This window comes from Atractosteus spatula, chromosome 7 (assembly GCF_055471065.1).
Source record: "Atractosteus spatula isolate fAtrSpa1 chromosome 7, fAtrSpa1.hap1, whole genome shotgun sequence".
NCBI lineage: Eukaryota > Metazoa > Chordata > Actinopteri > Semionotiformes > Lepisosteidae > Atractosteus > Atractosteus spatula.
Genome location: NC_142712.1, coordinates 7,253,930 through 7,267,704, shown reverse-complemented (window position 1 = coordinate 7,267,704; position 13,775 = coordinate 7,253,930). Strand labels below are relative to the sequence as shown.

Here is a 13,775-nt window from a genome sequence, read left to right as displayed (position 1 = left end):
TATTACAAGCTGTCAACAATGGTAATGAAAGTCACTTTATAGATTTCTAACTAGGCTAACCTTTTCTGAAACCACAGGTGAGACAACCATACCCCCCGCCTGTGGGATGGGCTGGCGGTGACGGTCCACAGCAAGTCACCGTGGAAACTCACCCGGTCCAGGAGACTACTTTCCACGTGCCTCCACAGCAGCCCAATGCATTACATCACCACACGAGCGGCAACAGCTCACACCACCACCACCATCACCACCATCACCATCATCACGGTCAGGGCCTGGGCACGCGTAATCGCCCACGGCTCTACAATTCCCCCACTAACAGCGCCTCCACACAGGATTCCATGGAGGTGGTGCACAGCCACCTGTCCATGACCTCCCTGTCTTCCTCTGCCTCCTCTTCCTCCACATCTTCCTCCTCGACTGGGAACCAGGGCAACCAGGCCTATCAGAACCGCCCGGTCGCTGCCAATGCCTTGGACTTCGGCCAAAATGGCAGCATGGACATGGGATTGGGTGTCTTCTCGAATCCCCGCCAAGAGACTGGCATAACGGGACATCCGACTTACCAGATTGCGACAAACACAGGGCCTGCTCACTACATGACTGAGGGACATCTGGGCATGAGACAAGGAATAGACAGGGAGGAGTCTCCGATGGCAGGCGTCTGCGTCCAGCAGAGTTCTGTGGCTAGTTCGTGACTAAACTGAGAATGGGTTTGTTTTTTTCTGTGTGTATTTTTTAAGGTGGTGTTTTTCAACAAAGTGCATAGAGATCAAAAGCTGCTTAAATCAGAAGGGAGATTATCACTGAACCGCTACCACAGTGCAGAGCCCATCTTTTGTTTTGTTCTCGTTTTTTTTTCAGTTTTTCCTCAATTCTTATTTTTTTATAGATGATAACCAAGTAAGCAGAAGGACTGCAAAATAAGTATAGCAAAAACCATGTTTAAAAACCTCCATCAATCATTTCACATCTTGCTTGTTCAAAACCAGGTATTACATGGCATTGGGCTCCATCTTAAGATCTTACTGAGCAAAAGATTTCTGTGGTTAGAAAACTTACTGGAAATAGTTTTTCTGGTGGTTATTAGTAAAGAACTATAAATACACAGAAACAGTCATAAGAGTTAAACCCCTAATATACATTGACATTTTTCCGTGGGCAGGTTATTTTTCTTTTCTTAATTTTTACTTGTCATTTATGTTGTGCAATTCCTCAAAAGAGCTGTGCATAGAACCTGTAGTATTGCAAGGAGCACTTGCAGTGAAATTACATCTCGCATCAGTTTTATATTGCGCTTTTGTGAGGGGGCACATTCCGGTGGAGTCCTGTCAGCAGATGCTAGGTGGTCACTGAAGATTTAGACTTGTGTACTCGTTTGGAGGCAGCAGTTAGCACAGCGGTTGCAGCATGCTTGGGTCCCAAGAGCCTGGGACCTAGGTCAGTTGGGAACTCACGGGTCCATACCGAAGAGATGCACTGAGAAGCAATCACAAGGTCTCTTTTGGCCTACCCTAGGGATGTCTGTGCGGCGGCAGTCTTTAGAGATAACCCTTTGGCCTTATGAATATTGGACTCTGAATGGATAAAGAAGCTGGACATTATCATTTAAATGAAAAATAGCTTTCCTGTATTTTTGAACTCTAGACAGCCCTTAATTCTTTACAAAAAAGAAAAAATAGAAAAAGATATTTGAGAATGGTAATTTAAGAGGCCTTTCTTTAAAGTTTATGACTTCAATAATCCTATGATTGCAGGGTTTTGGAAGTTCACATTTGTGTCCTAAAGTTGACTTCGTAAAATTACTGAAGGTCACAGAAGTAGTAGTGCGAGATGGATGGAAATAGCTACGACTGTGTCCCTTCCTGCTTTTTACTTGCTTTTTCTTTGCTTTTTATTTTCTTCAGCATGTTTTTCCTTCAACAAGAACTTCTGCACAAATGTGTTCTGTTCATCTTGAACATAAAAAAATGAAAACATGCAGAATTTTATGTGACTGCTTTTTTGCCTCACAATTATGCTGTGAATTTTACAAGAATTTATTTTCCCTTTTGATAATTTATTGTACCAAAGCTGTTTTTTTATAGCACATAGATGTCTGTAACCAATAATGTAGCAGTTCTGCACTTTGACACAAGGTGTATCTAGACCTTTTTTAAATGTCAGTAAAAAATGGCTGTATCTATTGCTTTAGCAAAACTGGAACTGTTGTTGAACTCTCAGTACATTTACTGTTAGCTGTATCCTGGACAAAATTGGTTGTAACCTTTTATTTCTAAATTTCATTTAAAAAATCCTGTTCATTGGTAGAATTTTGTTTTGGTTTTTAAGGACTCAAGGGACAGTAGGTGCAGGTATTTTAAGTTACTCTGCGGGTTCCGGAGTACCAGGATTACGGCTGATGTCTCAAGGCAAGACCTTGTATTCATATGTCAGAGAACTATGGGAGCAACAGTAGAAACTCATGTTCGGGATCTGGGTTTTATCAGGCTATTTCAAATGTGCCTAATTTAATGGGTAATGCTGCCTTAATTACTTAACATAGTCAACATGGCAGTGGCTAGAGTGGTACCCTCTTTATTAACTAAGAAGCAGTTTAAGTCCAGTGATAAAGGCACTGTATACAATTTGTCACTTAGATGAGAAGAATGTGCTACAGCATTTGAAAAAGCACTGAAAACAAAATTACAATCTACATCTGACTGGAGCCCTGCTGATAGACATTTATCCAAAGGAAACAATAGTGACCATAAAAAGAGTATGTCCTGCCAACTGGAGATAAATAATTTAGCATCTTTGTCAATTTTGGGAAATTGGCCTCAGTATGTTAGAGTGGACCACTTTTAAACTAGACTAAATGGCGCCATCTGGAAATCTATCTTTGAGCCAGAATGCAGGTTTTAGGTGTTTACGTTTTGCCCCTTGATAGTTAAAATTTATGTATATATTTATATTTTTTTAATAAAGGAAGTTTAGAATTCACCACTTTTTTCCTGATGGTATTTTAATTACTGTTAAAATGTATGTGGAAAACATGCAGTGGAAGTTATCTGTGATTGCAGTAAAGGGTTGACAGTGCTTCCAGTCTTTAGCGGTTAACTATCCCAGTAAGGGCAAAAGTACAGGATTTAAATCTAAAAGTCACAGAGGAAATGGTAGACCCTCTGACATATTTAAGTATTTCCTGACTGGATAGTTTGTGGGTTTTTCTCTACAAAGCTGGATACAAGTGAATCTTTAATTATACATAATATGTATACAGGATACCATTTATTGTTAAATTTAATTGGCAAAGGCTTCAATAGTGGGTCCATTTTATATCTAGCTACTATAATTGTGTTGGGCGCACACAACTATCAACACATTAATATAATCTGTACATCATTAAACTCTTCAAAAGTCCAGTACTTCTACAGGCTTTTCTCCCTCTTTCTTATTTTGAATTTTATTCTTTGATTTGATTTTTTTTCTTTTTCCCCAGTCCAGTTTTGAGTGATTGACTACACGGTTTGGTTACAGGACGTCTGACGTGCACTGTAAACATGAACAGCATGGGAAAAAAAAAGGATAAGTACCTGTGTCCACAGATTGTAAGATCTAGTCAAGACTTGCTGTGTATATTCTAATGTTACAAAAAAGACAAATGGACAAGCCCTTTGTATTATATTCAAGCGGTCTTATGTATGATAAAAAGTTGATTAATTTGTCCTGAGACTTTTTTACTGTGGTTTTTCTTAACTTTTTCAGTTTTATTATTTTTATATTTTACTATTATTTATTTTTTTTATTTTAATTTCACAGAGTACTTACTTATAAACAATAACCTAGGATTGTGCTGTGTTTTTTATTTTAATTCACAGTGGCCAAAGTAATTGCGATTAAAAAAAAAAAGTAAGAATCTGGGGTTTAGCCCAGGGATGTGCCAGTAACAGTTTGACTAAAAATATATAACATAATCACTTAACCAAGAAAACAGTCTGGTTTATGATGCTTATTGAATGGAGTGGTAGAGTATATGACAGGTGAAGCTTTCTTTATTATTATCCCTATTCCCTATTGTTTGAACTCTCATACCTGAAGCATTTCATTTCTTAAATAGCCATCAAGGCATATTTGCCATTCTGCATTGTTAGGTCGCTGAAGTCCCTGAAAATCAAGAAAAACCCAGGAGTTTCTCCATATAGCCCAATGTTAAACAATAGTTGAATATTTACCAGCAGCATGTTTCCACATTATCCATCTTGGGGTTTCCAAAACCATTTCCAACGAATGCTGTTGGCATTATTCAGACAAAAAAGAGCAGGCAGTCGGATTGTAAAAAAGTCTTGATGAGCGGGCACTGAAAACAGTAGTCATCCAAAAAAAAAATTGTAATTATTTTCTGATCATATGGACATTTTGAGGTGATAAACACCCTTATGGTTTTGTTCACTTTGTATTCTTAGCATTTTATTATTATACTTTTATGGATTGTTAATTTTTCCTAGCCTCCAAAAACGTAGCCTATTTGTACTTGTGAGCTGACTTGCAGATATTACATTAGATGCAAAAAATTGACGGTGATAAAAATGTAGACCAAAGAGACTAAAAAACGTTTCTGCAATTAAAAAAAAAAATTAGTAACTGCTATATATTAACAGCACTTCAAGTATACTAAAGAATTTTGAACATTTTTATTCTGACTAAAAAAAGTCCTTACTTTTATAGCAGCAGTTTGTTTTAAAACTTAAGCTTCTGTCACAGTGAATAAGTATGTTGTCTGTAATCAATGTAAACACACACATTAATTACAGAGATGAAAAACTCTTTCTAAAAGTACTGACCCACATCATAGAATGAGACCATCCATTAAACAGTTGAACAAAAATGCCCTTAATAAGTCAATCTGCATATACAAGTATGAAGAGATTGCTATTCTTAACACTTGTTTTCTGACCACCTATATTTTTGAAAGCCGTTGTAGTTAGATTAATTGTATCTGTGCTAGAGATTGTAAGGTCACATTCTGTGACATGTTTTAGTCCAGAAATGATAGGCACACCTTTACATTTATAGATTACTTAAAACTGCCTTCCAGAATTAATATTTATGATCAAATTATATAAATTTTTTGATCATTCGTTACAAGTGAGAAAATGTATTCAATATTACATTTGATAGGTTTCTGTGAACCATTTAGGATATTTAATTTATTATATTTTTGGAAGCCAAAATACCATATTGGTCTTCAGATGTATTCCTGGATATTGTTTTTTTAAACAATTACTGTTTAAAGTAGTGCTTTTCCAGAAAATATATTTTGTCCCTGATTGATTCAGTTGAAGTCTTAGTAATGCATTGTTATAATCATGCACTTAAATATGCACAGACATCTTACATTCTTTTTAGAAATTATTTCCTTTCTGCTGCTGTGGAATGCCTACATTATCAGTACTGAAGCAGAAGAAAAGAAGGCAATTCTTTCATATAAAGTGAAATTGCTAGTGGGTTACTTATCTGAGCATCTAGTCCTGCCGTTTCTTAAATGATCCGAAGGCCAACAGCGCAGTTAGGAAGTGTGTTCCAGTATAACTGCTTCTTTGTAAAAGCCTTTTAAAAGGTTTAATAAACGCGAGGAGCCCAAACAGCAGCCACGATGCACATATGAAGCCACTGATCATTAGTCTTTGTTTACTCTTTCTGTAGTCTTCCCCAGGATTACGACTGTGTATGGTGTTAAAATTTAAAATGTGGTGCGATGCATCAACTGTTACACTTGACACTTTGTTGCAAGACGGACAGGTTCAAACGGAAATCCACAGGAGAGAGACGACTGGTGCCAGCTCCACAAACACGAAAGTTGAAAGGTAAGCAACAGGAAAAAGTTATCGAGTGAAATCATTAGTAATTCTGCAACAAAACACTACAAAGTTCAAATTATTAAACCGATGCTCCAGGCAAAAGCATGCATTCTCAGCTCCTTGTTTGATAATTAGCTTTGTGAAGTAATGTCACCCTTTATTTGACCTAAGGCAAGAGTTGGCAGCTATTAAGATGTCATTTCTTTTTGCTTTGAATTTAGGCAAATGACTCGGCTCACAAGTGCTAAACGATTTTAAGAGGTGCAGAGCTAAGGATTTCCTGCCTGTAATGCCAGTGCCTTATGAACATATTTAGAAAACTTAAGAAGGCTTACGTGAGAGAGGAGCCCATGCGGTCCATGTAGCTCATTATGTGGCTGCTTGCTAAGTGATCGGAATATGTCTTACCTTGAAAACAGCCGGGGTATCTGGTTCATGGCTTGGTAGCTTGTTCCAGACTCCTGCAATATTTTATGTAATAGTGCCTTTTGTTCACAGTTTTAAAAAGCACTTCCCCACTGTCTCCACTTGTGCCTTTCACTATTGATTCTGAAGACATCCAGTGGTTTACTTTCTCTCTACCTTAAGTAGCTTCTTCAAGCTCAGTCTCCCATCTCCCAAGTCTGTTTAGTTTGTTTCTGCTGTCTGCATGTAACACTGCACTTGTCTACATTACATTAAATATAATCTGCCAGATGTTTACCTAGTCTGTTTCCAGTTTCCTTTGCTGCTTCAGCAGTGTTTGCCAAAACACTATTTTTGGTGTCCTCTGAATTTCGACTAATGCTCTTTCTAGCTATACGAGAAATGGGCTCATTGATAGAAATTATAAACATTGATACAAATACAGATCCTTGTGGCACTCCACTGTGTTTATTCCCTTGAACTGAACATACTGTACACCCCTTACCTGTACCTTTTCTGTCCATTATCCAGTTCTCAATCCAAAGTCATTAATTAACCTCAATGACGCAGGATTTGATCAAAAGCCATCTGAAAATGTAAAACAACCATGGGCTCTGTATTTATCATTAGTTGCTTTTGGGAAAACAAGTCGGCTTAAATCAGTGCTATTTTTTCTAAATCCACATTGACTATCCCATCTCTCGGTCACCCAGATGAACCACTTGGCCTAATTATCTTTTTTATAACTGTTCACATAAAGGAAGGAAGTGTACTAGCATACTTGGAAGTAGTGCAATTGTTAGTAATCTATCTAAAGTGACAAAAAATGAATGTGGTTTGTCAATGGCCTATGAATAAGATTGTTTCTCTATCCATCTATTGCATCAGAAAGGTAGTAACATTCCAATCCTTTTTGCTTAAATACAGTTAGTAGAATACCATCAAGCCCTGGAGATTGACTTTTCGTAAGTGCTGCTACTGTGCCTCTTCTGTGCTAATGAAAAGTTACATATTAATTTACTCAGCCAGCCTGAGGCACACTGTTAGCTACTTCGTGAACGTGTACACCTTTGTGAAAGATTCATTTACTGTATGTATTAGACATTTCTCTTCTCGTTGCCTAAACTTTCCCCACTATTATTTACACTTTACTGCTCTCTCATTCAATTTTATTTTATTAAAAGCCTTTTATTATTAATATTAATTTTACCTCCATTGCAATACTCCCTGTATTTTTGGCTGCCTGGGGTATTTCAGTTAATTACCGGGACTGGTATCTGATTTCTAGATACTATAGGATTCCTTTCAGTCGGCTTGTGTCCTGGCGATTATCTGTAGTCAAACAGTGTAAGAGCCCACAGGCCAGTTTACCTGCTATCCTTTTTTGGCTAACAAGCCTTTCTGAACCATAAGCAAAAGATCATTTTCCTCCTGTTATTTCCAGAAATCTGGCATCATTTCCCACTTTGGGAAGGGAGTGCTCCCTTTTGCTGCGGATTCTCCCAGACGGTTTCGGAATCGTCACCCTGGTGTTGATTCCCAACTGTGCCAGCCTGAAGCCCAAGCAGGCTCGGGGTGCAGACCTGCTGGAGGGGAGAACTGTGCCAAGGAAGCTAGCCTTGCCAGACGCACACGCCCCTGTCTAAGACGCTCACTCACGAGGAAGCCCAGCGGGATTCCTTAAGAATGCTCTCGGCCGTTTGTACTGGATAGGTTCAAAGGTAGGTACAAATGATAGAATTGTTCAGGCTGGTGCTGAAGTACTAAACAACCCCTTCAGCCAGATGTGTCATTATGATCAAAAGACAGGGTTCAGGATATCCCTCAGTTCTTGGCATTGATGCTTTATTGTATTGTTTTGTTCCAGTAGGGAGGGATTCTTGCACTTAAACACCACATCAGGTACTTATCAGGCAAGGGGGGACAAATCTTGTCCATGCCATACATTTGTAAGGCATTGTATGTTGGCAAAAGGACTCATTTCAGATCATTTTCTCGCTTCAGTGTCTTTGTATTAGCTCCTAGCTTGTTAGGTGAATGTATTCAAGCATTATTGTTTAATTACTGTCTTTGGGGAAGCTGTTAAACGGAGATTATGTTCTATTTTTCTGGAGGTTACCTGGTCTTTTTTTTATAAATAAAAACATTTGCGTAGCATTTAACTTCTAGAATCAGATGAAAGTACACGACATCAATATGTGTTACTGCAGCTGAAGACCCGAACTGTTTTTATATGTGCATATAGAATTCATACATAAAATGAAGGAAGACAGGTCTGCTTTGCTGTCGTTTAAGTGTTATTAATCCTCCAGGCTGAGGAAAGCATTTGGGTAACCAATGGCAACAGTTTCCTGGTATTTAATGCTTGCAATACCCAAGCAGGCATTACAGTGAAATTAACAACCTCCATATCAGGGCAGAAAAGAAACTCGTGCAGCATCGTGTGCTATAATAACACCTGTTAGGAAGGCATATACTTCTTATTGCGGTAAGAAGAAAGATTCAGGTGGGTGTTAAAAGAGCTGGCTCGTCAGTCTACATCTGAAGTAATTAGCTCTCTGTGCAGAGAAAGATGGAGGGGTGGAACTCAGAATACATCATCTGAGATCTCCTGCAGGCTGCACAGCATTCAGCTTGGGACCAGGGAAAGACAGACCAGTTCAGTTGTGCTGGAGATGCAAAAAAAGCTTCCTTTGAATTTGCATAATCCGATTCAAAGTGCATAGCGTTCAGAATACCTTTATTTTTTAAGGTTCGAATGAACTGCAGACAGAAAAACAAAAATGCAGGTGCAGTTTTAAAAAACACTTTCCTTTTGCACAGGTGAGCATTGATGCATGTCAGCGCTGGCCAGAACTGACAAGTATTCTACAGACAGAAACACAGAAGAGCAGTTCTTTTTAGCCACTGACTTGTTGAACATTATTCCACTCCTAAGGCGGACAGTGCCTTGGACCAAGTACTTGCGAAATAGTAATAGAATTTTTGAGAATGATGCGATAAGATCACTTTATTGGCCATATACAATTTCTTGCATTAGGAATTTGTCTTTTCGCAGACCCCAGCTTGCTCTCCACGAGACACACAGACAGGGAGAGAAGCTTGGGGTCAGAGCGCAGGGTCAGCGCTCCTGGAGCAGTTGGAGTTAAGGGCCTTGCTCAGGGGCCCAAAAGAGTAGGATTGCTCTCCCGGCTGCGGGATTTGAACCGGCAACCTTCCAGCCACAGGCGCAGATCCTTAGCCACAGAGCCACCGCTCCGCCCCATAACAAAGGCCAATTTGTGATGTCAACTTTCACCAAAAAAAGAACTAAAACACAATCCATTTCAAAGGAGTAATGAATCAAGCTGAAGACAAAAATGACCCTAACTTTCTTGGGCAAAATGCATGATTTGGGCTCTTCTACCAAAGCTTGACCCATAGCAGCGCAACGAGGGGAAATTATCAACTTTCCTCTTGAAAGACGTATGAGCACTGCATGACCCTTTTCTCATTGTTCTGTTCATCTAAGTGAAGCGATGTCACAGGCTGCAACACAGACCTCAAGTGCCGCATTGGATGTAATGGGTTATTTCATTTATTTTTTTAGCATGACAATAGCAGGCGACAGAAGAAAACGGATCACGCGTCTGAAATTACAGGGATAGTGACAATATGCATTTTCTGTCGGTGGCGGCCCTGTGCATTTCTGGAGAGGGAGCTGTGTTGCTGTGATGATTAAGGTTTGCAGCTTCTCGCTCGGTGCCCATCAATCACCCAGAGAGCCAGGGCCTCCCTGCAGTGCCTGCGTTAGTGTGTCATTTGCAGCGCTGAGTTGCATCTTCGGAAAGAATCTGCAACTCCGTCTGCCCTGCCTTATTGTCGTATCAGCTCCCTGGGGCTGCGGGTGTGTGTTGATTATTGTTTATCTTTAGTCTTTGTCATCCATGGGTTAAGGGAGCCCTTCACCTACTAGTGTTACATAAGGTGCAAACTTGAGCACACATAAAATGGATTCTTGCCTTGCGTTACATCGTGAAGCCCGTGTTTGGAGGAAAGGATTAAATGGATGCTGGCTTTAAAAGGATGGTGATAAGCCTCCCACATAGTGCTGACAGGATGTGTATGGGGAGAATTCTGTTGCTGTCTTAGTTCCCTCCTGTTGCCTGTAAAGTATGTGGATTCCCATTCCCTGTGGGCCTGGGCAGAGGCTGCGCTCCTACGTGCGGCCAGCAGGTGGCAGCAGTGGCGAGCTACTGCAGCTTTCCGCTTTCCACGTGGATACATGCCATTTGTCATTCTTCCCTTGGAGCGTCGCAGGTAAGACAGCATCGAAGCTCGAGTGACTCGCATGAAGAGTTTAAAAAGCTTTAGGGGGGAAAATAACTTTTGTTCAAGGATGCACTTCAGCGAAATCGAGCCGGAGAGCAGGAGATGCATCCTTTTTGCGTTTCGCAGAAGCCCAGGTCTTCGATAGTATGTATAAGTATGAAGGGGGGGCTGAGGTGTAGTCAGGTTAGCTTTTGTGGTCTGCCTCACCGTGAGAAACAACAGCGTTGTATTTTCTCGCTGTGTTTCTTTACAAGACATTCGAGCACACAAAACTGGTAAACTGACTGGTGGGTTGTGTGGGCGGCGTGTTTAAGGTTTTAATTAATCTGCTTCATAGTGTGGTATCCTTTGCCAGCCCACCATATACTGTCACAAAAATCCTGTCAGTTAACCCAGCTGAATTTTTTTTTCTCTCCCTCCTATGAACTGGGCAACTGCTTGTGAACTAATTGTGAGTGTGCGCACGGTTCGCGGACTAAATTCGGCCTCCTGGCGTTTTTTCAGAAGGGAATGTGGCAAAGCTCTCATACTCGTTGCTTTCGGTAACTTATCGTCCTCCTGAGATACGTTAGAAATAGCTGACGTGTTGCCACTACATCAGTCTTCATACATCTTGCCTGTGAAGTACCCATATTGCAACTGTGTCGTTACAAAGCCTGTGAATTATGTGAAAAATAGTTTTCCCACACGGTGAAAACATTACAAAAATGTTAAGAAGCGAAAGGCCATGCTTGCAGCACACCCGAGACGAGCGAAAAGGCTCCAGACCTGCGCTGTTCAGCATCTGTAAATCACTATGGACTTGTCTGCGTGTTAACATCCGATTAGTTTTTTTTAAAAAAAGATCTGTAACCACTTGAATGATTAAAATAGCGTCTTTTGTGAAATTCAATCAAAACGGTAATTTGGTGCAGTTAATCAAAATATAATGCCCACGTTTCAGCCGTTAAGACATTGCGGTTTTTATGCTTTAATCGTATTAAACAAAGGAACGAAGGCATACATCTGTTTAAACATATCAATTTATTTAAAAATTTGGCACTGGAATCGTTTGAGTTTTTCTATACAGTTATTGTGCTTTCGTACAAAACATGCTTTCATTCCATTGCTCGTGCACAGAAACATTGAAAAATAACTTGAAAGGGTCGTAAACGGAAACAAAGGACAAACCTGTACTTCCTGGTGTCCCACAGGCTAAACCGAGAGAGGGGAAAAAAACTTTCTTCACATGCGAGAGAAGTGGGGTTGTGAACGGACTCGTAATGCATTTAAAAATGCGCGTCTTCAAACTGTATAACTGAACAATTCTGGGTTTTTTTTTCCCCGCCATACTCATCCCTCATCTTTAAGATGAATAGCTGTTAAATGTACTCATCGGTCGTTTGCGGCTTGTGCATTCCGAAAGCAATTTTTTTTTAAGTCAGCGACGTTTGTGGTTCAACCCAGCCTATTTGAAGTTGGCATTTGCATTTTTTCACGTCTCGGCTCGTACCTAGAAACCCTGTGGCTGTCGAGGGTTACGAGACCCGTTGCCGACTTGGACGGCGCGGCTCGAGAAACTTCCCGTCCCAGTCGGCCGCAGACCCAGACTCGACCACGTGACCCTCCCTAAAGCCCACTGCTGCCGGACCTCAGCCTGGGTCTGAACTAGGACACAGGCAGCACATACTGTACAACAGGCAGTGTGGTGGAAGGAGGTTAGAAATTTGTGCATATTCTTGATAACTGTGTGTCGTGCACTGCTACGGAAACTCTGCGGAGAGTATGACTAAATAAAGTGGCCATCTGGAGTTCCTGTTGAAATCTGAAGTGCTATCCTCATCATTTTTCATCCCTCTTTCTTACAGTTAGGTATTTCACCCAATTCGAAGCACAAGAGAGTATAATAAAGTTTGGAAAATCCCAGGATTGAATTGCTTCGTTGTTGGGTTATGCTGCTGCCTTTGTTAGAGGTTTCTCATTGAAATATTGAAGAGATGATATGGGCAGTTTTCTGGTGAGCAGCAGTGCAACATGGAGCTGCAGATTAAACTACAGGGGATCATCGGTATCTTTCCTAGCTGAGTTTAAACGGCGATATGCTGCACATATAAAACCTCATAAGCGATCGCTGTACATCAGCTGCACTGAAGAACCCACAGCTGTCAGATTTCAGTGCAAAATCACACATAATCCAACCTGGAAAAGAAGAGTCGCACAATCCATAATAAATCATAGATATAGCTTAACAAATTATTTCCCAATTGCTGTGTAGCCTCTTTTGAGGGAATCTCATTTCCTTTGTAAATAGTATAAGAAAAGTGAAGTTAACACTGTGGGACAAGAGGGAGGGAACAGGTTTGTTTTTTCAAACATTTCATCCCAATTCCTTTCTCTCAGTTCATCGGTACAAAATATATATATATATTTTATAACAAAAAAAGGCAACCCCAGCTTTGTTTTAAAGTGTCTTATAGTTTATCCATGCATCTGGAAAAGGGCCAGAGAGAGCATTTTCAGTTCAAGCCATTTACTATGAGGACTTTCCCTGCAGCATGAAAAACTAATACATACTTCACCAGGCCCGGTTTCTCATAGCATGATGACAGTTTATCAGCTTTTTGTCTGTTTTTAGAGGGTCTTTACACACTCATTTTCCCTTATGCTGTAGCCTTTATAAAGTCACAATTTTACTCAGATTAATTCATGTGGAAATAGAACTCAAGATGACTAGCATTCCTGGAATACACTTCCACACCTCCAACATCCAGCCTGCCGTTTCCTCGCCATGACAAAAGAACTCGAATAGTTAATGTCACGTTTAACAGTATGACAATGTGGTTAACTAAAGTTTTCACTGCTGCTTGTTTCACAACATCCAGACAGATACAGGCTTTCCAGTGGACAACACAAAAAAAACCAACAAAAAACAAACCACAATATATTTGCTCTGAAAGACAGAAACTGTTACCTGAAAATGATTTTTTCCAGCATAAATTTCAGTATAACACAGTATGTCTTTTGAACGGTTTTTGGTCAAACTGTTTCCTATCCAGCATTCTTTTGCAAACTAGTATCAAATCAGATTTTTTTCTCATGAGGAATGTACAGGAGACTTGATTGCATTGGATATGTTGAATTTTGTGGCAGCAGTGAAATGAAGTATCTGGAATCTATGATGTGCCTTATAATAATCTCCATAATCTAAATTGTTCAATTTATTAACCTGTCACAGGTTTC

The 13,775-nt window shown here is 40.0% G+C and overlaps 1 protein-coding gene across 6 annotated transcripts in view; it reads left to right on the top strand.

Moving 5' to 3' along the window:
* Window positions 1-3,712, top strand: part of dyrk1aa (dual-specificity tyrosine-(Y)-phosphorylation regulated kinase 1A, a) — a 48,313-nt gene extending 44,601 nt beyond the window's left edge. For all 6 annotated transcript variants that reach the window (XM_088920950.1, XM_088920949.1, XM_088920948.1 and 3 more), the window contains exon 13: window positions 78-3,712. In XM_088920950.1, coding sequence (XP_088777076.1) covers window positions 78-698 — 621 coding nt within the window. In that variant the 3' untranslated portion in view covers window positions 699-3,712. The remainder of the gene's footprint in view (window positions 1-77) is intronic.
* The last annotated feature ends 10,063 nt before the right edge of the window (window positions 3,713-13,775 follow it).